General features: G+C 48.9%; 9 protein-coding genes across 9 annotated transcripts; 4 read left to right on the top strand and 5 right to left on the bottom strand.

Annotated features, from left to right (window-relative positions):
- Positions 1 to 123: 123 nt before the first annotated feature.
- FSUBG_7189 (threonine aldolase) lies at positions 124 to 1,335 on the top strand (the record flags this gene model as incomplete). Its single annotated transcript, XM_036685467.1, has 2 exons — positions 124 to 586; positions 632 to 1,335. The coding sequence occupies 2 exons, from the start codon at positions 124 to 126 to the stop codon at positions 1,333 to 1,335; spliced, it is 1,167 nt and encodes a 388-aa protein (XP_036537333.1).
- Positions 1,336 to 1,356: 21 nt separating this feature from the next.
- FSUBG_7188 (cytochrome P450 monooxygenase) lies at positions 1,357 to 3,128 on the bottom strand (the record flags this gene model as incomplete). The annotated part of the gene is made up of 3 exons (XM_036685466.1): positions 1,357 to 1,525; positions 1,574 to 2,847; positions 2,898 to 3,128. The coding sequence occupies 3 exons, from the start codon at positions 3,126 to 3,128 to the stop codon at positions 1,357 to 1,359; spliced, it is 1,674 nt and encodes a 557-aa protein (XP_036537332.1).
- Positions 3,129 to 3,930: 802 nt separating this feature from the next.
- Positions 3,931 to 4,639, bottom strand: FSUBG_7187 (RTM1; the record flags this gene model as incomplete). Its single annotated transcript, XM_036685465.1, has 2 exons — positions 3,931 to 4,412; positions 4,465 to 4,639. 2 exons carry the CDS (start codon positions 4,637 to 4,639, stop codon positions 3,931 to 3,933), a joined length of 657 nt encoding a protein of 218 aa, XP_036537331.1.
- A 1,510-nt stretch (positions 4,640 to 6,149) lies between these two features.
- FSUBG_7186 (sterol regulatory element-binding ECM22) lies at positions 6,150 to 7,014 on the top strand (the record flags this gene model as incomplete). Its single annotated transcript, XM_036685464.1, has 2 exons — positions 6,150 to 6,529; positions 6,585 to 7,014. 2 exons carry the CDS (start codon positions 6,150 to 6,152, stop codon positions 7,012 to 7,014), a joined length of 810 nt encoding a protein of 269 aa, XP_036537330.1.
- Positions 7,015 to 7,129: 115 nt separating this feature from the next.
- FSUBG_7185 (uncharacterized protein) lies at positions 7,130 to 9,532 on the bottom strand (the record flags this gene model as incomplete). The annotated part of the gene is made up of 8 exons (XM_036685463.1): positions 7,130 to 7,800; positions 7,848 to 8,422; positions 8,483 to 8,601; positions 8,655 to 8,789; positions 9,054 to 9,113; positions 9,159 to 9,285; positions 9,333 to 9,438; positions 9,487 to 9,532. 8 exons carry the CDS (start codon positions 9,530 to 9,532, stop codon positions 7,130 to 7,132), a joined length of 1,839 nt encoding a protein of 612 aa, XP_036537329.1.
- A 1,141-nt stretch (positions 9,533 to 10,673) lies between these two features.
- FSUBG_7184 (mannose-6-phosphate isomerase) lies at positions 10,674 to 11,939 on the bottom strand (the record flags this gene model as incomplete). Its single annotated transcript, XM_036685462.1, has 1 exon — positions 10,674 to 11,939. One exon carries the CDS (start codon positions 11,937 to 11,939, stop codon positions 10,674 to 10,676), a length of 1,266 nt encoding a protein of 421 aa, XP_036537328.1.
- A 3,414-nt stretch (positions 11,940 to 15,353) lies between these two features.
- FSUBG_7183 (vacuolar sorting BRO1) lies at positions 15,354 to 18,528 on the top strand (the record flags this gene model as incomplete). Its single annotated transcript, XM_036685461.1, has 4 exons — positions 15,354 to 15,631; positions 15,707 to 16,136; positions 16,203 to 17,351; positions 17,401 to 18,528. The coding sequence occupies 4 exons, from the start codon at positions 15,354 to 15,356 to the stop codon at positions 18,526 to 18,528; spliced, it is 2,985 nt and encodes a 994-aa protein (XP_036537327.1).
- An 822-nt stretch (positions 18,529 to 19,350) lies between these two features.
- FSUBG_7182 (L-lactate dehydrogenase (cytochrome)) lies at positions 19,351 to 21,068 on the top strand (the record flags this gene model as incomplete). Its single annotated transcript, XM_036685460.1, has 5 exons — positions 19,351 to 19,416; positions 19,476 to 19,509; positions 19,563 to 19,600; positions 19,650 to 19,925; positions 19,974 to 21,068. 5 exons carry the CDS (start codon positions 19,351 to 19,353, stop codon positions 21,066 to 21,068), a joined length of 1,509 nt encoding a protein of 502 aa, XP_036537326.1.
- A 195-nt stretch (positions 21,069 to 21,263) lies between these two features.
- Positions 21,264 to 24,208, bottom strand: FSUBG_7181 (chromosome transmission fidelity 18; the record flags this gene model as incomplete). Its single annotated transcript, XM_036685459.1, has 2 exons — positions 21,264 to 21,699; positions 21,750 to 24,208. The coding sequence occupies 2 exons, from the start codon at positions 24,206 to 24,208 to the stop codon at positions 21,264 to 21,266; spliced, it is 2,895 nt and encodes a 964-aa protein (XP_036537325.1).
- Between the last annotated feature and the right edge of the window lie 129 nt (positions 24,209 to 24,337).

Below are 24,337 nucleotides of genomic sequence, written 5' to 3'. Positions count from 1 at the left end.
TCCCCTCATGACATGTGGGGTATCAGAGATATATAAATTGCATCAATATAAAAAGACTCTAACAGTCCATAAAAGTGTTCTCCCATCTCACTCACCATCAAAACACAGCGTCACAAGCTCAAAATGCCTTCCCTAACAACCCCCGAATCTCCATTCACCCCAAAAGTCCAAGCCAAGTTGCTTGCCAGCAGGGAGAAAGCCTCTCGTGACTTCCGCTCAGATGTCGTTACCGTCCCCGTCGAGGAGATGATGACATCTATTCTCGAGGCTTCGGTAAACGACGATATCTACGATCCTGAAGGGGACCCCTCTGTCAAGGCTCTCGAGGCTCGACTTGTCGAGCTGACGGGCATGGAGGCTGCTCTGTGGGCGGTTTCTGGCACTCAGGGGAACCAAATTTGTTTGAGAACGCATCTCACCCAGCCGCCGCATAGTGTGCTGCTGGATCATAGGGCGCATGTGCATTGTTGGGAGAGTGGTGCTCTGCCGGTGATTTCGCAGGCGAGTGTCACGACAGTTCATGCAAAGAACGGAGTGCATCTGACGTTGGAAGATGTCAAGAAGAACATCATTGCTGATGGGAACAGTATGTTGATTTGTCCTAAAGTATGATACGTAGCTAACTTGTCAGTTCACTTCCCACCTACGAGGGTCGTTTCTCTTGAGAATACCCTCTCAGGAACTATTCTACCCCTGGCAGATGCCCAAGCCATCTCGAACTATATCCGTTCATTCCCTGTACCGGAAGGCCAGAAGCCCATTGCCATGCATCTCGACGGAGCTCGTGTCTTTGACGGCGTCATCGGAGAAGGTGTTGATCTCAAGGCCTACGCAGCCTGCTTTGACAGTATATCTATTTGCCTAGCTAAAGGCATCGGCGCTCCAATGGGAAGTGTCATCCTCGGCAAGAAGTCTTTTATCGAGCGGGCAAAGTGGTTCAGGAAGATGTTGGGAGGAGGAACTCGACAACCAGGTATGATGGCCGCTGCAGCTCTATCCGCGCTTGAGTACAGTATCCCGAGGTTTCCGTCTGTGCACGCCATGACCAAGGATGCCGCTGCGAGACTCGAAGCAGCGGGATACAAGTTCACACTTCCTGTTCATACCAACATGATTCTGCTAGATCTGGATGCGGCAGAGATTCCACCCGCGGCATTCGTTGAGTATTGCGCAAAGGAGGATGTTTCGGTCTTCCCCATGGCCAGGCTCGTGTTTCATCATCAGACGTCTGAAGTGGCTGTTGATAAGTTGGTGATGGCGCTGACGAGGTTGATGGAGGATAAGCGTAACGGAGTGACTCTTAATGACGGAGAGGCCCATGGAGGTTACAGCTAGATTTTGCAGCAGCTGACTTAATCATGTTGACTTCTTTCGTCGAATTTCAATACATGCGTCCAGTGGAGGAATGATCGTGGCGCCCATCCACTTAGGCTTTGTTCGCTTCTCGAGTGGTTTGATGTCGTAGTTGAGAAGGAATGCAGCCATGATCAGCTTGAGCTCATGAGCAACAAAGAACCTGGCAGGACTTTGCAATGTTAGCAAAAAGACTCTCAGAGGTATCCATGAGACTCACCAAGCATGTCGACCGTGACCAAAAGCCAAGTGAGCATCACTGGTTGTCACCATTCCCAATCCTCTAACCTTCTTCGCCTCTTCCTCCCTTTCTTGCTTCTCCTCAGCCGACTTTGCCTCCCACTCTTCACGGACTCGTGAGTATCGCCAGGGATCATAGCTCATAGCGTCCTCATAGATCTCGTCATCATGGTGCGTTCCTTGCAAGTTGACCGTTACAAATGCCCCGCGCGGTAAGGTCCACCCGTAGTCAGGGTGATGCAGACCCTCTTTTGCAATAACTTGTCGCTCGACGAGGTTGGCGGCAAAGTTGCTCACACGCTGGGATTCGCGAATGGAGGAGTCAACGCGCACGAGAGAAGAAAGGGCCTGTTTCGTCCAGTGGCCTTCAGACGGTTTGTGTTGGAGAATCTCGTTGCGCAGTGTTTCAAGAACAGATGGTGGAGAAGACAGAAAATCCAGCATCCAAGATTGGCCTGTCAAGACGGTTGTGTGGATAGCAGCAAAGTTGATAGGTAAGAGCCGCTTAGAGATGACAATGGGATTAAGCTCAAATGGCTTCTTCTCTGCCAACGCAAGACGAATATCCCAGGTGATGAAGTCCTCTGGAGGCGTGTAGCTCTTCATCTCAGGGTCGCCAGCCTCCTGACGCTGCATATCTTTCAGGCGCTGTTCAATGATCGGCAGTAAGACACGAGATGCTTTGCGCCAATGGAGATAGTTTGGTATGGTGATGAGACGGCCAACAATAGGATGGAGGACTTGCGGGAAGCCATGTAGCAAGAAGCTGTTCACTACAACGTTGTTGGTGAAGCTCACCATGGGCTTCAAGACGTCAGGATTTTGACATGCTGGGTTGCCAACGAGAAGGCGGTTTGTAACACGGGGGACAATCGCAAGCCAGAGATCCCAGAGATTGACCTTGGTGTAGCCTTCACCGTCGACATTTTTGGGGTCTTTCTCAGCAGCAGCTTTCATCATGGTCTCTAGCGCATGCTCAACAGCAACGTTGACTTCATCTTCGATTGCTGGTATCGCTGATGACAAGTTACGGGCGAGATACTTGTGCATGACGCGGTTCGCAAAGGGCTCGGCGGTGAGATCTTTTCCGAGAAAGTTGTACTCTGAGTGGAGGATCTTGTCGTGGGCGTGGTCTGCTGAGAGGATTCGATCGGGCTGGTCCATCATCCAGGCGATTTGTGACCGGGGAAGGATGACGTCTGGAGGTCGCGATATAGGCGCTGGAGCAATAAATGGAAGGCCATTTTTGCCATACTGTTTCTCTTAGAACACGAGTAGTGATAGCGTGGGTTGGAGGGGGTTACCTTTTCGTAGCCTTCGCCAATCCAGACCTGGTGTTGAGTGAAGAAGTCGAGACTATTCCTGATTCTAGAAAACCATTTCTCTGAACCGTGACCAAGAACTGGAATTTCAGGAGGATAACGCGGTTGAGTGAGCAAATCGACAATGAACGATACGAGTAAGAAGAGAGAGCCAAAGAGCAAGACGCGAGTGAAGGTGACTTCGGTCAACATGTCGCCCAGGACAGTCATCATGATGATGATGATGATGATGATGATGATGATGATGATGATGATGATGATGATGATGCTTCTCCAGAGAAGATCCGATCAATTAATAAGAATATCTACACAAGAAACAAGAGGAGAGGAAGAGAAAGCAAGGGACTACCGGACTACCTTAATAGATAAACACATCTCTGCTGACCTGAGCCAAGCGCCACTTCTTATCAACACAGCTGAAGAGTTAATGGTAATGCGATCATGTTGACAAGTCAATTGTCATCCCGAGGTACTACCCCGTGAAGCTACTGCCGCAGTTAGTCCGTGTTTTTTTCCTTGGAATGCATCATGTTAGTTTGAGGAGATGTCTTGTCCGTCTCAGGCCCGGGGATGGATGACGTTAGGAATTGGGTGATTGGCTGGTACATGCGCCAAGCTTTCGATTTACAGGGGGAGGTTCCAGCCGCAGGGGGCACTAATTGATTGATTTCAAGCCATCTACGGAGTCGGCCATCAACTTAATCGTCACTCGGTGAGATAGATCTAGCGACTCGGGGAAAATAATGCATTGGCTTTTTTCCCCTTCAGGCAGAATAGACTCTCTATTTGCCTCTTATCTAATATCAACTCTCAATAAATAAGCCATTTAATATATGCTTTTATCATAAGTCAACCATTCAGGTGGTCGAAGCGTGGATAAAATCATAACTCAAAACACAATAAAAAACACACTAGTTATGTCCCCTCGAAGAGGAGCAGGGGGCACTAATGGGGTATTCTATTTTAGCATCAGAATCTCATGATCCCAATGCTACGGCGAATCTCTTATCCCAGCTCAAACATTATGCTCAGAAGATAGACTTTCCATGGTATCGAGTCTCTTTCTCCCCGATCCTCCCATGTTGACCAGCTCAAGTCCATTTGTGATACTTGTCTCTCCCCTGATCAGGAGTCCGATCTCGCCAGGATGGAACCAATTCATCCATACCAACACCAGTAGCATCAGCATGCCATCAAACACAAATACCCAAACCTCGCTGCGCATCAAGTGCCCATCATTCCCTTCGATAAACTCAACCACCCTGAACAAGCTTCTCACCCAGATCAGAACACCTGTGACGTAGAGTGTCGTGAGATATGTCTGCCACCTTACGCGAGATTCCAAGGACTTCGGGGTGGGGTCTCGATGCATTCGAATGTGGAACACGGCGCTTACGACGATGAAGCAACCAAAGAAGAAGAGCTGAACGAAAAGGCCTCCGACGATGATTTTCTCGCCCATTTTGCTGAGATCTGCGATGGCCATGAGACCGCCACCTGAAAAGTCAGCATTTCTATCAATGATTCATACAAAGACAAAGTGCCATACCTGATGATTGAAGCATAAACGATGCAACATCTCCAAACACAAAGATCTTGGTGAGCCACTTCCGTCTGATCAACGAGTGGTGTTCACCCTCCGTCAATAGGATGATTCTTCCCAAGATCATATAAATCGACGCGGCAAAGAGCGCAGGCGCAATGAGAATCAAGACACTCTGCATGATGTAGGGTCCCATCGTCCAGCATCCCGGCTCCTCATTCGTGTTTATAACCCGCCCGATATATCCGATAACCTCGCCTGGGTACCCTTGGTTAGTTCGGTGTCCCTGTGCCAATTGGAATGTGGGCAAAACGTACAGACTCCGCCCAAAACTAATGGGATTAAATACCATGTTTTTGTTCGCCAGAGTTGAAAGACGTGTAGGAGCGTCGTTATCGCGAAGAGAACTACAAACACAATGTTTGCCTCTTTTGACGGCACAAATCGATAGAATGCCCAAACGGCATCCTTGTAGTTGGGGTTGCAGTCCATTTTAACCACTTGACTAGTGTTTCCGATGTACAGTCAAAGTTTAGATAAAGTTTGAAGGATAGGTAGGTAAAATAAGAAGGGCTAGGAAAGGACAGGAAAGGGCAGGGAAAGGGCAGGTACGGATAGTCAACCCAAAAGAAACAAGCCTGCTAAGAACCGCTCAACAGCTGAACAATGTTTATGTACTAGAGTTTGTACCATCAAAAGAAACAGGACATCTTCTTTATAATCTATGTTTCTACCATCCAACTTATTTACTCCCTTCGCATAGCCACGGCCATCCTCGTACATCTGATAAACCTACGAACACTTTGCGAGTACTCGCAAATATCCATTATTGTCCCAATGAAGCTCACGTCTCATCATACTTTGCTTCAGATTGGTCGATCTGTCACCAACGGGAGCCTCAACGTCCCGACGACAAGGATGCTGACATACTCTCTTCTCGTAAAACATCCCTAGCGGCTCCGAGTACGCGTATAGAAGGCTGTTCCCGCGTATTCGTCATTTGCCTCGCTCTATATTGTCCCGAGTCCTTGTGAAAAGAGTGTCTCTAAGCTGGTTTTCTCCTGTCTCTCAATTTTCTCTTCGCTTTGACGTTTGTTCGTGATACGAACCCGCGGGTTTACAAACCAATCATACAATGTCTTCTCGAAGAACTCATACCAAATCTCGGACAGGCTGTATTAACTGTAAGAAGCGTAAAGTCAAGGTTCGTAAACTATAACGCTCTATCCTCGGGAGATCTAAGCTTCTCCATAACCGCCGTTCTGTGTGTCTAACCTAAGTAGTGTGATGAAGCTCGGCCATCATGTTTCCACTGCACAAGACATGGCGTAACATGCAGTCTCGCGTCGCAACCTTTGTCCAGTCTAGGCATCTCTTCAGTTGACGGCAGCAGTGACAGCCGTTCATCCTATTTTCCCAACTTGAGCCCCTCAGATTCAACCCCAGCCCCAACTCTGAGTTCCTTAGACAGTCATCATCTAGTCAACTCCCCCGATCCCTTTGGCAGCTACAGTCACCCCAGTCCCACACAGCAGATCGCTCCCTTCCCTCCACATGAACTCTGGGCCCGCGATTGCGAGCTTATGCATCACTACTGCACAGTAACCGCAGATACCTTGTGTGTTCGGAAAGATCTGGCATACGTCTGGGGCGTCGCAATTCCAAGACTAGGTTATCAAGATCCTTTCGTCATGCATGGAATCCTTGCTATTGCCGCAGCCCACAAGGCCTATCTGGTCCCAGCTAATCGCAAGACGTATCTGCCATTGGCTGACTATCATCAAACTCTTGGCTCCGAGGGCTATCGTCGTTACCTCCAACACTATAGCATGACCAATTGGATGCCTGTTTTTGGCTTTGCATCTCTCGTTGTGCTGCATATGTTGACGCTGCCCACCCGCATGAATAACTGTGCCCTGGAAGACCCCATCACAAATCTCATCGAACTTGCTGGGTTGTTAAGGGGCATCAAGACAACGTTGGAACCAGCAATGGGGCGCATAGTTAAAACAGAATTCGCTCCTGTCGTCTTCGGGATCTGGGGTCTTGACTCTGACGATGAGGCAGAACGGTATCTATGCCCGAGGCTGCGATCTCACCTCGAAAGAAGCTGACCCAAGCCATAGCTGCCCCTCTCTCGAGAACTCGTCTCTGCCCACAGATACTTGGACCGCATTGCAAAGGCTTCGAGCCTTCCAAGAAGCCGATATTCCTACTAGCGGCTTGCAACCTTATACATCAGCTGTAGAAGGTCTGGAAACCTCTGCGAGATTATTTGCCGCTGCTGGGTTACATGCAGAGGTCGCAGCGGCACATTTCTGGCTATACATTATTGATGACAGTATACTTATCGACTTAGCTGCGCAAAGGCCACACGCGCTTCTTCTCTTCGCACATTACCTTGTGCACTGGGCAGTATTTGAGAAAGGCTTCTGGTTCACGAGGGGTTGGTCTCGACAGGTGATGGCCAAGTTAGAAGAGGGTTTAAGCGGCAGGCCGAATTTCTTAGAAATGATGCAGTGGCCCAAACAGATGGTCGCTGAAGCTGTTGTATAGGCACGGGTGCCCCCAGCACCAGCATAAATCGTTGTGTTCTGTCCGGAATGAAGCAGGGTAATATTTGCTCGAAACATGAATTGCTCAATTGGAATACTATAGAATGTACATTCGATCACAGTTCCGGTTCATTGACTGTATACTCGTTGCTCGTAGATATAAGCTGGAACGAACCCCAAGTACCCTCGTCCATGTAATCAACCATATGCCAATATGCATCTTGGCGACCAATTGAGGTCTCGTCTGATAATGTCAGGGGCAACGATTCTTCAGTAATTTGGCGCATTTTTTGCCTGTTACTGCCATTTTCACTCACTGAAGTATCAGAAACAGTGCGTTTGCGGAGGCAAGAAATAGGTGCTGGCGAGTTGGATGAGTTATCTATCAGTAATTCCGGATGAATGTGGTTCTCTTGCTGCACGTCCTCTGCTTGCTCAATGGTAGGGATTACAAGCGACTGTTGAGTAGAATTTTCGGATGGAGCTTCCAGGTTCTTCTCTGGGCATTCCGCTTCCGAGACAATGCGCCCATGGCGAATACTCGCTTGCGTATCCAACAAAGGGCTCACGAATCCAGTGTTCATATTGTTAGGCCGTTTCTGACTTGCATCCTGAGACTCACGGACTGGTGAGCTTGGGACGGGGTCGGATCCGATCGTTGTCTGGCTGTCATGTTGCTGATGTCCATCATCCGATGTATGTGTGGCAGCAAAATCCTGCATCAGCAAATCATGTTCAAATACTTCACCGGAACATGATGGTCCAAACATGCTCCCAATGGTGATCCCTTTCATACATCAGCTAAAGATGCGTAGGTCTATATGTATTACTTACCATTCTTTAGCCACTCAGCGTTATTGACAGTGCATGGCCACACGTCTCGTGGCCGGAAAGCTTTGACGAAGTGGCGGAGTTCTGGTAACGAAGAATGCCTTGAATATGGGAAGTAAATAGTTCTTGGGAGACTGCCCTCGTCACGCTGCTTCTGGTTTTTGGTATTCTTTCTCAGTTTCTCCACCAGCATCATGATAACTTCTTCAGCAGAGTGGGCGTTCAAAGTGTTGATGTTCCAGTCCAGTGGAATGTTGCGTCCGGTAGATACTATCTTCTTTAAGGCCTCTTCGAGTATATCTGGCATATCGGATGAAGAGATAGACGAGGAGAGGAACCTTAGGTTCGCAATTAGCATGCCTCCCGCAAAAGTGATACAATGCACATACGTATCGAACAAGGTGGCCAAGCTAGCTTGGTCCAGAAACTCCAACTCGGCTTCTCGTTGAAGATCAACTCCGCCGCCGCCAATGCCAACTTCGGCCAAATCTTCTCCTGTAGGCAGGTGCGCAACGATAGGTTGAATAGATATAGTGGTAGGTCTTTGAGCCACTTTGCATAAGTTTCCCTTTTCACAACTGTGTAACCGGACATTTTCATCTGACGTTAAGCACCCTGGATGTGGCGTATTGCCACACATGTGGCCAGTCAGAGCCGGCGACTCTGGAGTAAGATGAATGTCTGTGTCAAATCTCGAGTCAGGGGTGCTTGATTTGAGCGAACCATAGATCCGGAGTTTATAATCGTCGACATGAATCTACAAATATCAGTGACCAGAGTTCAGCGTGCTTTAAGTTCAATCTTACTGACTTTAGATTTTAAAGCCTTAGACAAGGCGAGCCAGACGTCTTCATATCCGTAAGTCCAGGCTTGTAGGTGGAAAACGGTATCACCAGGGTATTGGGAAACCTTTCGCAACAATTCAGCCATGCCTTGGGCTTTTGTCTGAAAATGCACATCCTCAGTGAAAGACGTGTCAAGATAAATTTTGTCCAGGGTCTTTATTCCAGACGTGAATTCGATCAGATTCGGATTTCGGGATATGGTATTTACGAACCATGGTTCGCTCCGAATATCTCCTGTGTATAGAATTGCTTTTTTATCCCCTTCGACCACTTGATTCGGTCAGAAACAGCAAAGGTCGTTTTTGGTTGTCAACCTACAGAACATCACCGCCCCAGGGCAATGGTTGGCATCAAAAAGAGTTACCTGGATCTCGCGGCCTGGGCAGAGCTCGATCGATGTAGGAGTTTCCAAAGGCAAGGGTTTCTATTGACTTCAGTATGAGGTCGAGGAAATAGAGAGTGTACATACCAAGACTTTGCGGAGATGCTTGAAGGTTTGCTGTCTTGATTCTAGCACCCCCTTAGCATAGTTGATGCGACAAGGATATCGTTCAAGACGAAGAAGGATCTCCTTGGTGGCTGCTGAGCAGTAGACGCTGGATATAAAATTAGTAGAATACTCAAACCAATTTCGGAGACGTACAATGGAGATCGCAGGCTCTCGATCCCAGCCAAGTGGTCGCTGTGAACATGACTTAGGAAGCAAGCAAGTGGTGGTTGTGCGCCGGCATTGCGCCGGAAGAAGTCAACTAGTATTTTGTCAGACCATGTCCACCACTTCTCGGAAATTAACTGACTTCGTATCTCGGGAAATTCAGATACGACTCCGTTAAATGTTGACATTTGCAACACTTAGACATGAACAGCAGGTTGGCTAAAGTGGAACGCCCAGAATAAGGGAGGTGTTTAAGGAACTTGGACGAATTAGGAGCTTTGTTCATTCATGCGCTTGGTCGTTCAAATATTTGGAGATCAGCTTCGGGAATTGTTTGCGTGTGCAAGAATTTCATGGTGAAGAGTGTTAAGAAGTTGTGAAAAGAGGTGAACTACGGAGCAGTCACACTGTCCGTTCTTTCGTCCCAGTGGCACACTCAGCGCAGTGCATCCCTACCTGCCTGGCCAATGCTCCATGCCTGCCTAAAACTAAAACACCACCAGCGACCACATCGCAACCGCATCTCAACCTTCTCCTCCCTTCTTCATCAGACTCTCATACATGCAGCAATAGGTTTCCATACCCTCTATCAGAATCTTGATCATCTATTGCAAACCTGATCTACGATAACGTACTCCAGGTGCTCAGGTACCTTACGTATTAATAGAAACAGACGTCTAAGTATATAGTTCTCTTCCCGGAGATGATAGGTACATACGACCATAGGTAGTGGAAAATACGGGATCCCGGCTCTCCCATAGTCAGCCACTAACCGGCGGATTAGTAGTTGGGTCGGTGACGACCAGCGAATCCCCGCTGTTGTATGTTTTTGTCTTTTTGCACTAGAACCCAGCCGTACTGTTATCAGAGTCGTACTCACAGTATTTATGTTGGGTTCATGTGGTGGGTAAGTATCGTGGTTGCGGCGAGCCTCGTATGGAATAGCTAAGAAATGGCTTGTAAAGCTTTTGGTAGACTCATGGACCCGGACTTTCACAAGCAGATCCATCAAGAACACTGCCATCCAACGTCGAATCTACACCGTTAGCTATTTCCTGCATGCCGTAATGGCTGGCAAACGAGATTCAATATCAAATCAGTTCCCGCTCAGTTGACCAGGTCGCCGGAACATACATGTAACTAACATGTAACCAAAAAAGACTGTCTCTCCAAGTTCTCCGTGTGTGCTGGTTTAGAACTGAATGAGCTTCTTACACAAGGTTTCGCGACATCTGTTTAAACTACAGGCTGACAAGCTTTCTCTATTCATTATCTATCTCATCAAGTTTCACAGACCGAACTGTCCTCTTCGCTAATTACCATAGTCAGTCATTCCGCGACCGCAGTATGCAGCAACAGACCACCACTACCAGCAGTGATATCCAGCTTCACTCCTTGAGCGACGAAATACACATGGCCCTCGGACAGCTCAAACGACTGATCATTTGCTTTGACGCTTGCGCTTCCACGTGTAGCAAGCATAATCTTGGGACCACCTTCACTCAATGTCTCGCGCTCACCAGATTTCAAGTCAGTGGCAAGCACGTTGAACTCGCTGGTAGGTGGCTTGAAAAGCTGGGTCTTGCCCTCCTTACTTCCAGGATATGTTTCTGGCTGCAGTGTCGTCTGTGACTTGGTCGTGGGCTCCCAGTTAAGCACTGAGCAGAACTCATCGACATTGTCTCGCTCGGCCTTGGGACAGAATCCAGTGTTCAGAACATTGTCAGAACGTGCCATGCATTCAATGATATCGCCCTGGATGTAGGCATGGATTCCTCCTGCAGGGATATATATAACCTCGCCAGGTTGCAGCAGCATGTAGTTCATACACAAGAGTCCGACCAGATTACCAGGGTCGTTTGCTGGGAAATTCTTCTCGAGTTTCTTGGCAACCTGTGGAATGGCTGAGTTAAGTCCCGTAAAGGCAGAGTCGGGGAGTTCTCGGATTGCCTGAAAAGCCTTCTTGATGTCTTCGTCAGATGATGTTAAAATAGTTTTAACAACCTGCTTCAATCCTTCTTGACTAAGCTTCTCATCCGCGACAGTTGCGCCACCAGCGACAAGGAAGTGTCTCAAAGGCTTCTGCCGTAGGATATCCACGATAGCCTCAACAGGTTTGAAGCCACAAAAAGCCTCAAACTCGGACAATGCGAGGGCAATTTCTGGCTTGTGGTTGCCATCCGTGAATGAGTCTGGCTCTTCCTTGTGCTTCTTACTCGAAAATTCCTTGTTAGGGTGAACCTGTAATGGCAATGCTTTCGCAATGGAGAGAACCTTGGGAAGGTATGGAAGCTTGCTGTGTCCAAACTTCGAAGTGATTTTCTCCCCCAACAGCTCCTTAGGGTATCGGTCCAGAACGTCTTGGAGATCTTCGCCTGTGCTAGCAACATAGGATGGCAACACGGGGTATGTGCCCATCCACATCTCAGCATATGGTTTGTCCTCGTCGATCTTGAAGTTCTTCTTTCCATCCCCATCCCATCCTGGTGTCTTTTCACAGAGTCGTGCAGATAGAGAGTTGGAGCCTTGTTTGCCCCATGGGTATTGGTTGCAGCCGCAACGGAGCTGATAGAAGGGAGCTGCTAGCGTCGACATTTTGAGATTCAGTAAAAGAAGTGTTATTTTTCCTCAGTATGAGTGGCAGTGGGCAACTAAACAGTAGCGATTCTCATTAATATAGGGTCACTCGCGGCTGATATGATGTTGAGCTCCAACAGCCGAATCCATCGTCATTTTGTCATCACTATCGTTGACGTCAGGCGACAATGATAATCAATTCAAGGTCATAATGGGGTACATACAATGCAAAGTTCTCGATAGACCCAGTATAATTACATCACTTGTTGGTCCCTCATACAGTAAGTTGCCTTAGAGATACGTACATCTTCGCAAGAGACTTGGAGAAGATGAAGGCTTTCCAATCCGGCCGGACGTTGGCCTCCGGGTATGGTCCGCTTTTTTATACGCTTTCGCCGAAAATCCCGGGCTGTTTCATCGACGTCACAGGACTACATATATGAAAGAGCGTCCGGATATGCTGTACGCCCACCTGGGCTATGGTGTCTGCTAAATCTGACTCGCGCAGAGTCGGCGTCTGTATCGTTGTATTACATATACCATCCTAAAGCAACCTTACCCTGGAGGCTGAACGCAGGATGGCTTTTCTCAAATGGGAACGATATGTTGGGGGGCTTGTTATTCTTGATGTAGTAATCACTTGTTAAATAGCCGCCTTGGACTTAGATACGTGTTTCGAGAAGAGGCTCACCCTCGTAACCATCAGTTGACAAACTCATTATGAGGGATGAGACCATGCTACGCATCGCGCATGAATGTGCTGGCCAAGACATGACTATGAACAGGAAATCATCGTAAGAAAAGTGACTGAAAACCCCTCGGTAATCTTTTTTTTTTTAAAAAAGATATCTACACTGCGAACCACTCCGATATAGAGAACGTGAATAGTGGATACTAACTCACCGGCAATGATCTATCGTCGGCAGTCGTACTTTTCAGTTTGGAGACCAACAGGTGGATCCGGTGATGTTCAGATCAGTCTTGCGATCAAGAAATGCAAGCCCTCGGCTATTTTACTAGAAGGGTGATCAGCCCCGTCGTCAACAGCACCCGACACATCGAGGTAGTTTGCGGTGTGACAAGTGAGCCCTGGGGCTAGCTTGAGATGGCCTGATGTAACTCTGCCCAACTACTCCGTAGAGTTCATGTATCTGACCATCTCGTATGTCGATGTATTTCCACCTCTACTATAAACTCAGGATGTCGATACATAGAGGCAGGAGCTCCTATATACCGCTTGGTTTATAGATCGCTACGGTTGGTCATATATTGAGCTCGTGGCGCACGGTTTGGAACAGTTAGAGATGGGGTCGCATAATAGGCCGCGGCGACCCTTTGAGAGGGATCAAGACCCCTGCAGAAGCGGGCCGCTTATTGCTTCGGATTGGGGCGGGATTCCTTGTTGGTTTTGTGAAGAACTGGCCAATGGTAGACAGAACGAGCGTTCCTGGCTAGGATGAGGCCAGTGTCACTTGCATTAGCCCCGAGTCATCAGACGAGGGTCTTTTTGTATGTGAGTGATATTGAGATGAGCAAATCGATGATGGTCCAGCTGCAACTTTGATAGTTCGGTAGACCATCAGGATGTTCTCTACCTATCAATCGATGTGAGCTTGAACATGTGACATGCTTCATGCATGGACTACGAAGCAAACAATTGCTTCTGTTGGGTTGTGATTAGATGTGATTGAGACGATTGGGGAGCCCCGACCGTTGACCCCAAGCAAGATAACTAGTATAGTTTCCATTTTACTGATCAAAGAAACTGTGATGGCTAGGAGGAAAAGGCGCCTTGGCGTACATTATAGTGATGAGGCTTCATTTTGGCGTGACTGTCGAACGAATCGCCTTGCAGGCCTGAGTCGAGATCACCGGAAACTATTCGAAAAGTGATATGAAGATTGACGGCTATTGCCCAAAGAAACAATCTGGCCAGTCCCATGCATTGAAAACTGTGATGCCTAGTGTATTCATCAGCTTGTAGTACGCATTTGACGAAGCTAGGTATCAACATGCAGCTGTGATTCGCATCTCTCCACGTAAGTAATAACGCGGCCCATGAATGTTATCACGGACTGAACTCACATTATTATCGGTTTGTGATAGTGCCGGATTAAAGTGAATAGGACAATATGGCGGCGGTTAATCATTGAGGCTTAGACAAGCCAGGAATAGTCGAGCCACAAGATACGGGACGAGAATTGGTTTACAAGGCACCTTTGCAACGTTACTGGCTGTTGATATTGGGCCTAAGATGGCCCATCAGGCGGTTGTTGATGCGTTTGGTACTAAAAGCTCATGTTCTGGGGTGCTTGAGTGGAGATATATGCCGCAATGAGACGGCGACGGGGGTTAACATGAGCCAGTGGTGATGGAAGATGACTACCTACCTATCTGTTGCAGGCTTTGAATATTGCAGTGCATATGGATGTATGCATGAATTAAGCATGGGCGTTCCATACTGCATGGTTACAGTTGGTGAATTAGATGGTGTTCCGTAGGCGCAGTACAGAAGGGAAGTTCTGTAAGGTCCGCTGAGGTGAGGTCGGGTGGTCTCTAAAATCAGAAGGTGCTGGTCCAACTCAAAGTGCTTCTGTCCAAATTTAGCCGTCTCTGGAGCTACCTTACTGCACATGCCGTGGGTCTAGACTTTTATCCGTCTCATCAGCTGCGGCACTCCAGAGGAATAAACTGCGGTGTTTATTGCCCTCATCTGAATGTGACAAAACATTGTTCCTGGGCCTACCTCATGTCTTAGGTACCCTTACTCGCGCTTCGACGGCCCCCTGGACCTATTTCGTCACCGCCGTACGCCAACTGGGCCTGACGGACCCCGCTCTCCATCAACCTCAACCTCGACTCAACCTTCGACTCAATTTAAACCAAGACACGTCTCTGTTCGTCCCTCACAATCTCCGTGGGTCGATTTATCATCAACTGGCGTGTCTTCTTGCAGCTTTCGCTGACAGATTTCCTCTCGACACCACCCCTCGACGGCCCCTGTCAACAGTGCATCCCAGCTGCATCTCCCTCGAGCTTATTTGACTCTGCGGTCTCTCTAGCTCTTGGCCGGCTTCGTACTGTAGCTGTCCCCGCTACCGCCCCCAAACCATCCTCTTACGACCCGCCTCTTACTCCCGTTCTTACCACGCACTTCGAACCATATACATAGATCGGGTCGCATTGCAAGCGGCCAGCCGGCTATCGTCTTCAATACCCAGGGACTTGATCTGTCTCTTCCTCAGCCTTGTCATTCCACCCGGTATCTCCTGCAACCCTTAGCTGCATCTGTGCGACCGCCGACTTGGAGCTCCAGCAGACATCTCCACGCTCAGCTGCATATTGGCCACATACCTTTCTTCTCGCTCACCTCGATCCGTAGTCCTATCCGATCGCGCCTCTACGCTATTCGCCCTTTAGCTGTTGCCTGCCATGGCACAGTCTCCGATGATCTCGGTGCCCCTCAAGGCTACCAACGAGATTGACTGGATTGAGCCTCTGAAGGGCTATATCCGCGATACTTATGGTGATGATCCAGAACGCTATGCAGAGGAGTGCGCGACACTGAATCGATTGAGGCAAGATGTGCGGGGCGCTGGAAAGGATAGCACTTCTGGACGAGATATGCTTTATCGCTACTACGGGCAGCTTGAGCTTCTTGACCTACGGTTTCCTGTTGATGAGCAGCACATCAAGATATCCTTTACCTGGTTCGTTTCCCCGAGGTCGAGTTCGACCAGATGGTGCGCTGCACCTTTTGACACCTGCTGATTTTCTATAATCAGGTTCGACGCTTTCACACACAAATCTACTGCGCAATATTCACTCGCCTTTGAGAAAGCCTCTATCATCTTTAACATCTCTGCTGTTCTCTCCTGTCACGCTGCTGCTCAAGACCGCGCCGAGGAGTCCGCCCTCAAGACGGCCTACCACAACTTTCAGGCTTCAGCTGGCATGTTCACTTACATCAACGAAAACTTCCTCCATGCGCCATCATCCGACCTTAGTAGAGAGACTGTCAAGGCACTGATTCATGTCATGCTCGCACAGGCCCAGGAAGTATTCCTTGAAAAGCAAATTGCTGATAAGAAAAAGATTGGGTTGCTCGCAAAGTTGGCTGCCCAGGCTGGCTATCTATATGGCCAGGCCCTTGAAGGTGTCCAGGAAAATGTGAACAAGGCTATTTTTGAGAAAGTGTGGCTGTTGATGATACAGGTAGATTCACCCGTCGCCGTCCAACATGACTCAATCTTGATGTTGTATGTTCGCTAACGGCACCAGATCAAAACCAACCTGCTGAACTCTATGGCACAATACTATCAAGCATTAGCGGATGACGAGGCTAACCAGCATGGTATCGCTGCTGGAAGACTGCAAGTTGCCGAGGGCCAAGCAAAGGAAGCTGAGCGCATTGCTAGGAACTTTCCTAGCTCGGTTCCCATGAGCTCGAACCTGAGTGCCGACTGTGGAGGATTTCTTCAGGAAATTACGAAAAGACATCACTCGACAGTGCAAACTCAGCTGCAAAGTGCTTTGAGGGATAATGATTATGTGTACCATCAAGAAGTGCCCGCCGAGGCCAGCCTGGAAGCCGTCGCCAAGCTGCCAGCCGCGAAGCCAATCCCTGTCAGCGAGCTATATGCTGGCCAAGACATTCAACGTATCACTGGGCCTGACCTTTTCGCTAAAATTGTGCCCTTTGCTGTTACGGAGTCTGCCAGCTTATATGATGAAGAGAAAGCCAAGCTTGTACGAGCTGAGGCAGAACGGGTGGAAACGGCCAATGATGAAATGGCAGCCAGTCTGGATTATTTGAGGCTGCCAGGAGCATTGCAAGTGCTCAAGGGTGGATTCGACCAGGATATCCTGCCTGACGAGGACTTCCGGCAGTGGTGCGCTGATGTTTCTGACCAAGACAACCCGGTAACCTTGTTCGATTCGCTCCGATCCGAGAAGGATTCCATTCTCATGATCCTGGATAAGAGTACGAAGCAACTCGATATGGAGGAAGGTGTATGTGAAAAAATGCGATCCAAGTATGAAAACGACTGGACACAGCAGCCAAGCTCGAGACTCACAACGACATTACGAGGCGACATTCGCCATTACCGTGAGGCTTTAGATGAGGCATCAAGGAGTGATAACCAGCTAGCGAGTAAACTTCGACAGAACGAAATGGATTTTGATGAAATGCGACGAGCTGCTCAGTCAGGAGAAGTCGACCAGCTATTCCAACGTGCCGTTGCACAAGCACGAGCAAGGGGAAGTAACGCAACAAGCCCGGCTGGCATCGAGCCCAATCTTTTGGATGACGATTTTGAAGAGGGTCCTAGTGTTGTGGATCAGATTAACAGAGTTGAGGATATTCTCAAGAAACTCAACCTTATCAAGCGAGAACGAAACCAGGTGTTGAAGGATTTGAAGGAGAAGGTGAGCAAAGTCACTAGTATTCAATCAGAAGCTGGACTAACATTGCTAGGCTCACAACGACGATATTTCCCAGATCCTCATATTGAACAAGAAGTCTATATCTAATTATGAGACGCAGCTTTTTGAGCAGGAGCTGGAAAAGTTTCGGCCTCATCAAAACCGACTTTTGCAAGCCAATCACAAGCAGTCGGCTCTGATGAAGGAGCTCACGAACACGTTTAACAGATTATTGCAGGATAAGCGAGTTCAATCGGAACAGAGCAAATATGAGGCAATCCAGCGGCAACGATCATCAGTCATCAACCGATATAAGCGCGCATACCAGGAATTCTTGGACCTTGTCGCAGGCTTACAGAGCGCCAAGAATTGGTATACTGAGATGCGTGAGACAGTAGAGAGCTTGGAGAAGAACGTTGACAGCTTTGTCAACAACCGTAGATCTGAAGGCGCGCAGCTACTCAACCAGATTGAGCAGGAGCGGTCATCGAGCAAGAACTCACAGGCTGAGATGGAGCGAGAGAGACTCAGGGGTCTCATGGACCGAATGTCGATGGACCCTTCCAAGTCATCGCCGCAGCCTCAGACGCAAAATCGGCCAACACCCCCCTCGCAGTATCAACAGGGACAGAATCCTCGATATCCACAAACCAATTACCAAGGCCAGTATCAGGCGCCAAACTCACCTCCGGCGCAGCAACAGTCCCTGGCTCAACAACAAGCATACCAGAACTTTTCTCCGCCACCAACAACACAATCGTTCGGACCTCCTCCTATCAACACTTTCGTGCAGCCTACATATAATCCAAGTCAGTATGGACGCACACCGGGACCTACGTCGCCTCCTCCGAATCAAACGTCGTTCAACATCGGAGGCTACCGGGGCCCTGCATCGCCGCCTCCTAACCAGACAACGTTCGGACAAACTCAATCATTTGGAGGATACGGAGCTTCAGCTACACCACAGACACAAGGAGGCTATGTGCCACCTGGATTCGTGCCACCTCCGCCACCTCCTGGGCCACCACCGCTTGGACCTCAACAGACATTTCATTATGGAAATCAACCAAACAGCGCGCACCCAAACAGTGCTTATCCTCAGAGTGCGCATCCTCAATCGGCAGCCCCTCATCATCAGCAGCAAAATGATCCCTGGGCAGGGCTGAATGCATGGAAGTAGGTGACATAGTAGTAAACAGACGACTATTGTGTTTGCCGATGAATGTTGAGATATATTTGGCTATGATGCACTCGTCTGACCTCAAGAGAAGGGATTCGGTGATGAAATGAAAAGTAATTGTGTTCAGGCATCGCAGCTATGAGAGCTGAGCGGAAGAATACGATATAGAGAAGAATTGCCAACAATATTTGTTTTATCTTGTAAGATTACCTGAGCTTAGACTCGCCACACTTTAAACCGAGGTTGTGGTTACGGTGCAATGAGGCTAAAAGGCCCCCAGGCACCCCGCATGCCTTTACCCCGATTGCCCGAGCTGTTTAACCCCAACTAAAACTGGGCGCTAGACTCGATGGTGCATGTTGGGAGTAATACAGGCAATTTTAGAGGCTGTTGTGAGATAATTTATGGAGTATTTCCCCGCAGAAGTGAACTGAGGTTACTGATGAGCTTGAACCAGGAGCTTGAACTTTCAGACCGGTCATGTCGCCGAACCGACTCGGCTTCGTTCCGCTACCCGTTATTCCCTGACTGACTATCCGATCTCCGTGTTCGGATTCTCAAGGGATTGTTTCTTATTTTTTTTATTCTTCTTTTACTTTCATCTCTTCATCTTCTCACTTCCATTTTACTCCTGACTCTTTTGACCTTTGATTGCTTGACTCTGTCTCCCAAGATCTAGACACAAGATATCCACATATAGGCTATACCCTGTCGATCAAGAGCCTATTTCGTCATTCATCCTCGGGCAAAAGGCAACGCTCCTCTTTTTTCCTCAGTTAATACACGTTTCTCGCAACAAACAAGAAACTGAATACTGTCAAAATGGTGTTAAAAGGCGGCGAGGTTGCTGAACACAACAGCGCAAAGTCGTGCTGGGTTATCGTTCACGTATGGACCCCATGAAATAAGTTGTGACTTACCGACTTTTACTGACTTGGATGCGACAGGGCAAAGCATATGATGTGACAGAATTTCTGCCAGGTATGATATACTCAAAAAGGGTTCGAACATTGGATAAGACTGACGACTTACAGAACACCCTGGAGGCCAAAAGATCATTCTCAAATACGCTGTAAGACGCACGCTTTACTGAACATCACTCATCTACTAACACGTGCCAGGGCAAAGATGCTACCGAAGAATACGAACCAATTCATCCTCCCGACACCCTCGACAAGTATCTTGATGCCTCCAAGCATCTCGGCCCTGTCGATATGGGCACCGTCCAGCAGGAGAAGAAGGAGGTCGACCCCGAGGAAGAGGAACGTCTGCAGCGCATTGAGCAGAAGCCTCTTCTGTCGCAATGCTACAACCTCTTCGATTTTGAGGCTGTCGCTCGACGTGTGATGTCAAAGACCGCATGGGGATACTACTCCAGCGCTGCCGACGATGAGATTGTAGGTTTTCCTTGCACAGCTACTGAGGAAGTATCTAAATGAGAATAGACAATGCGAGAGAACCACAGCGCGTTCCATCGCATCTGGTTTCGTCCTCAAATTCTCGTCGACGTGGAAAACATCGACTTCTCAACCACCATGCTCGGCACAAAAACAGACATCCCCGTCTATGTGACAGCCACAGCCCTCGGTAAACTCGGCAACCCAGAGGGTGAAGTCGTCCTCACCCGCGCCGCAGCAAAGCACAACATCATTCAGATGATCCCCACTCTTGCATCCTGCTCCTTCGACGAGATTGTGGACGCAAAAGCTGGCGATCAGATCCAGTGGCTGCAGCTCTACGTCAACAAGGACCGTGCTATCACCAAGAAGATCGTGCAACATGCTGAGAAGCGTGGTTGCAAGGGTCTCTTCATTACCGTTGATGCGCCCCAGCTGGGACGTCGCGAGAAGGATATGAGATCCAAGTTTACCGATCCTGGTTCCCATGTCCAAGAGGGCACAGATACGGATAACAGCCAAGGTGCTGCTCGCGCTATTTCGACATTCATTGACCCTGCACTAAGCTGGAAGGACATTGCGTGGTTCCAGAGCATCACATCCATGCCTATTATCCTCAAGGGTGTCCAGCGCGTCGAAGATGTCCTCAAGGCTATTGACTACGGCTGCCAGGGCGTTGTTCTCTCTAATCACGGAGGTCGTCAGCTTGAGTTTGCCCGATCCGCCATCGAGGTTCTCGCCGAGACAATGCCCGTTCTTCGTGAGCGCGGTCTCGAGAACAAGATTGAGATTTTCATCGATGGTGGAATCCGTCGTGGAACTGATATCCTCAAGGCTCTCTGCCTTGGTGCTCGTGGCGTTGGTATCGGACGACCTTTCCTGTACGCCATGAGTGCTTATGGTGAGGCTGGTGTCGTACGAGCTATGCAGCTGCTGAAGGATGAGCTGGAAATGAACATGCGCCTCATTGGTGCTAGCACTATCGAGGACTTGCATCCCGGTATGCTTGACCTGCGAAGTCTATTCCAGCATTCTGCTGTGCCATCGGATAACCTTTCGTCGACTGTATATGATCCTTTGTCTGTGCCTGCTCAGAGACCCAAGGCTGGACCCAAGCAGGACACCCCCAAAGCGAAACTCTAGACGAGCTGTGTTTGATAAGTCTTGTCAGTTTTTAATTTTTCGTGTTCTTAGATGTACAGAGGTTTAGATACACGAGTTCTTTATAGCGCCAGAACTTTTTATAAAATTTAGGATAAATTCAACATCGCTATGCAATCAATGCTAATTTGACTCAATGCTATTCACATATCCATTACCCTCAACAGCACCCTACTTTTATAATCCCCTCATAAATTCCTGCAAAGACATTGGTTTCCTCACAGCGTTATTCAATCCTTCATGATACGTCACCCACACCTTGCGCTCCTTTTCGTCCTGCTTGGCTTGCTGCTCGGGAGTATTCGTGATCTCAGCTAGCGGCCGCGCCTCTATGATTCGGCCAAAGAAATCACGCTTGATGAGTGTAGTGTCCTGTAATGATGCTTCGAGTGCATGTTTCTTGGAAGCCATAATTTTGTCTGTGCTGAGGTGCTCAGCATGTCCAAGTGGATGGCCTGCTTTGAAGCGGGACTGTCGAGCGCGAGCTTCCCGTTCCACTAATGTTCGCTTCAGTTCTTGGTCGAGAACTTGGCGAACAGCATAGCGTGTAGGTGCTGCCGAGGGTAGAAGAAGTGCTGCAGCTGTTTCGAACGTGGCCAGAACATCAAGGTCCCTGTAGAACTGTTAGTTGTGTTCACCTGTTCGAGATGAAGAATGACTTACGGCTCCATGCGATACACATATTGTGGTGTCCGATTGGTGAGCGAGTCACTCTCAATTCTTCCCTTCTGCAGCTCGATACCAACTTCGGCGAGAACATCAGCTGCACGTTTGACCATGGCACGTTCGCTCTCCCTGCGTACGCTGGCCGTGGATCCTTGACTGCCACCCACTACAACAGGCTTGACGTCCGGAGAAACAATACGCGCAAGATAAGGGAGGAACTCGGCGGCAACATCTTCAGCGCTGCGGAACGAACGCATCAGTGTGGGCGGGAGTTGTCCCTGCAAAGTCTGGAGCTGAGTCCTGTTCTGACGCTCTGCTTCGAAAGCTTGGTAGTCAGCTCGAGAACCAGAGAATGGCAGTGGAGGCGCAGAGTTATCCTCCGCATCCCCACCCCAGCGGCGATCGTAGCCCATGCTGGGAAGATAGCGCTTGGGAGATGCGAAAAGGTGATGGCATGCTAGAACGGGCTGGCTGAGGTATTGTGCCAATTCCCACTCTTGACTAGCATAAAGCCGCGACTGACACGTGTCGTGAAAGTGCAGCCATTCGTAGGCTTGATTAGGCTTGGTAAGGTACAGATCATCGTTGAACTCGCGATTTGGGTATTCGGTAAAAACCTCCGTCATGATATGGCTGATTTCGCCGCTTGTATCGATCATTTGCCGCAGTCTTTCCATGGCATGCTTCTTTTGATACTCGCCGAAACCAAGCTCAGCCTGTGGTTGCTCATGCCGCGTTTTGGATTGAGATAGATCCATAGCTTGCTTCGGAAAGCCGCCACCTTCTTGGAAGAGGCGTGAAACGATGTCCTTGACACCGCCTCGACCCAGACCTCGAGCACCACCAGCGCCGCTGGTTAGTTCTTGAAGGACATTGTGCTCCAGCCACTGCCGCGTGAGAGAGCCTTTTCCTTTCAGATTTGATGCGCGAAATCGTCCCGCTACCCATTCACCGACGACCATGACACCTCGAAGGTCACCCTCTACTGTACTCTCAGCTCCTCTTCTAGCGTCAATTCCGCTCGTCATACCCCAGGCCGCCTCACACAGCTTTCGAGCAGCGTCTTTCTCGCAAGGGATACCTTCCTTTTCAAAAATATTCTTTAGCCTGGTAACCACCGACTCCATAGTGGGCTTGCCAACGTGAATGATTTCTGCCAAATTGGAATGCCGGAGTGGTCGAAGCGCTGGCGCGTAAACATCATTGCAAATGAGAATCAGGGGTCGGAGCAGTCGAAAGTCGTCACCCTTCTTCTTCTTTCGCCCGTAATTTTCTGTGGTGGCACCCGACGCATTCTTCTGGTCCAGGAGAACAAGATCTATTAGTGCTTTGACAAAGCCACCTTCACCTGACCCTCCTGAACCAGATACAACGCCATCCACTTCATCCACCACGACACATGCTGGTTTAGCCAATTTTGAGGGGCCGTCTCCGTCCTTGCGGTTACTGACGGTTTTGACACTCTCTGTTCCCAAGCTTGTGCGGATGCGGTTCTTGACGACATCGCGACTTCGGTCGTCACTGGCGTTAATTTCCATAACTTCATAGCCTGCTTGTCTTGCACACACATGTGCCAACGTTGTCTTTCCCAGTCCCGGAGGTCCTGTGAGCAGTAGGATTTTTCTGTGAGGTTTTTCCTCCTCCTCTTGTTGTTGTTGCTGAGCACCTGATCGTCTGGCTATCACAGGCTTTGACTTTGCTGCTCCCGGGAACACCACGGGATCCCACTTTTTCAACCATCCCAATACCCGTCTGTTGGTATTATCGTTACCACACAGATCCATAAAGTTCCTTGCCCGGTATTTCTCCGTCCACAAGCGAGTTCTCTTGGGCTTTTTGCTGTTCGACAGCCGGGGCTCAACTGATTGAACAGGCACACTAGGCCTTGGCGGCTGGGTTTGTTTCTGACTTGCGATCTCTGCGGATGCAGCGTTAATGAGATTGTGGATATCGACGCCGTAGTAGCTTCGTTTCGCTCGCCCTTCTTTCGTTTTCGATCGAGCTGCGACCATGGACTCGTACGTTGGCGCTAAGTTGGCCTTTCGCTCCTTGATTGTGACGGATTTACCGTTACATGTCGTTGCCTTTAAAGATTGCGGTACAAGATTACTGAAAATCGGAGTGGCGAAGATTGGTCTTTGGCTCAGTCGTGTTGGTTCTTGAGCTTGCACATTGGGAGTGCTTGAGGGTTCTTCCTCATCAACTAGATCAATAGATGTTGTTTGGTCTTGTGCAATGGCATTTGAAGGTTTCTCTCGTGGATCCTCTGTCCTCGGGCGTTTTGCCACATGAGTAGAGCCACTAGGTTCGACATTGCTGTCGGAATCGGAATCGTCATCTTCAACAAGGAATGGACCTCGAGCTTTCGGTTTAGGAGGGCTGTGATCATGGGGTTTGGCTCGCTTCGCCGGCGGTGGAGAATGAGGGAAAGTGATAGGTGATGACGCTGAAAGCATTATGGAAAGATTTTCAAGGGTATGAGAACTGAAATATCCTCAATATTGAAGGATTGTGAAAATGGTGGTGTTGCTGGTGGGACTCATGAATTCCTTTGGGACGTCTCTGAGTTAGGGACGCGTCGTGTC

The sequence above is a fragment of the Fusarium subglutinans genome (genome assembly GCF_013396075.1).
Source record: "Fusarium subglutinans strain NRRL 66333 chromosome Unknown NRRL66333_c0000089, whole genome shotgun sequence".
NCBI lineage: Eukaryota > Fungi > Ascomycota > Sordariomycetes > Hypocreales > Nectriaceae > Fusarium > Fusarium subglutinans.
The sequence above is the reverse complement of the archived record's forward strand: the minus strand, read 5'-3'. Positions and strand labels throughout refer to the sequence as shown.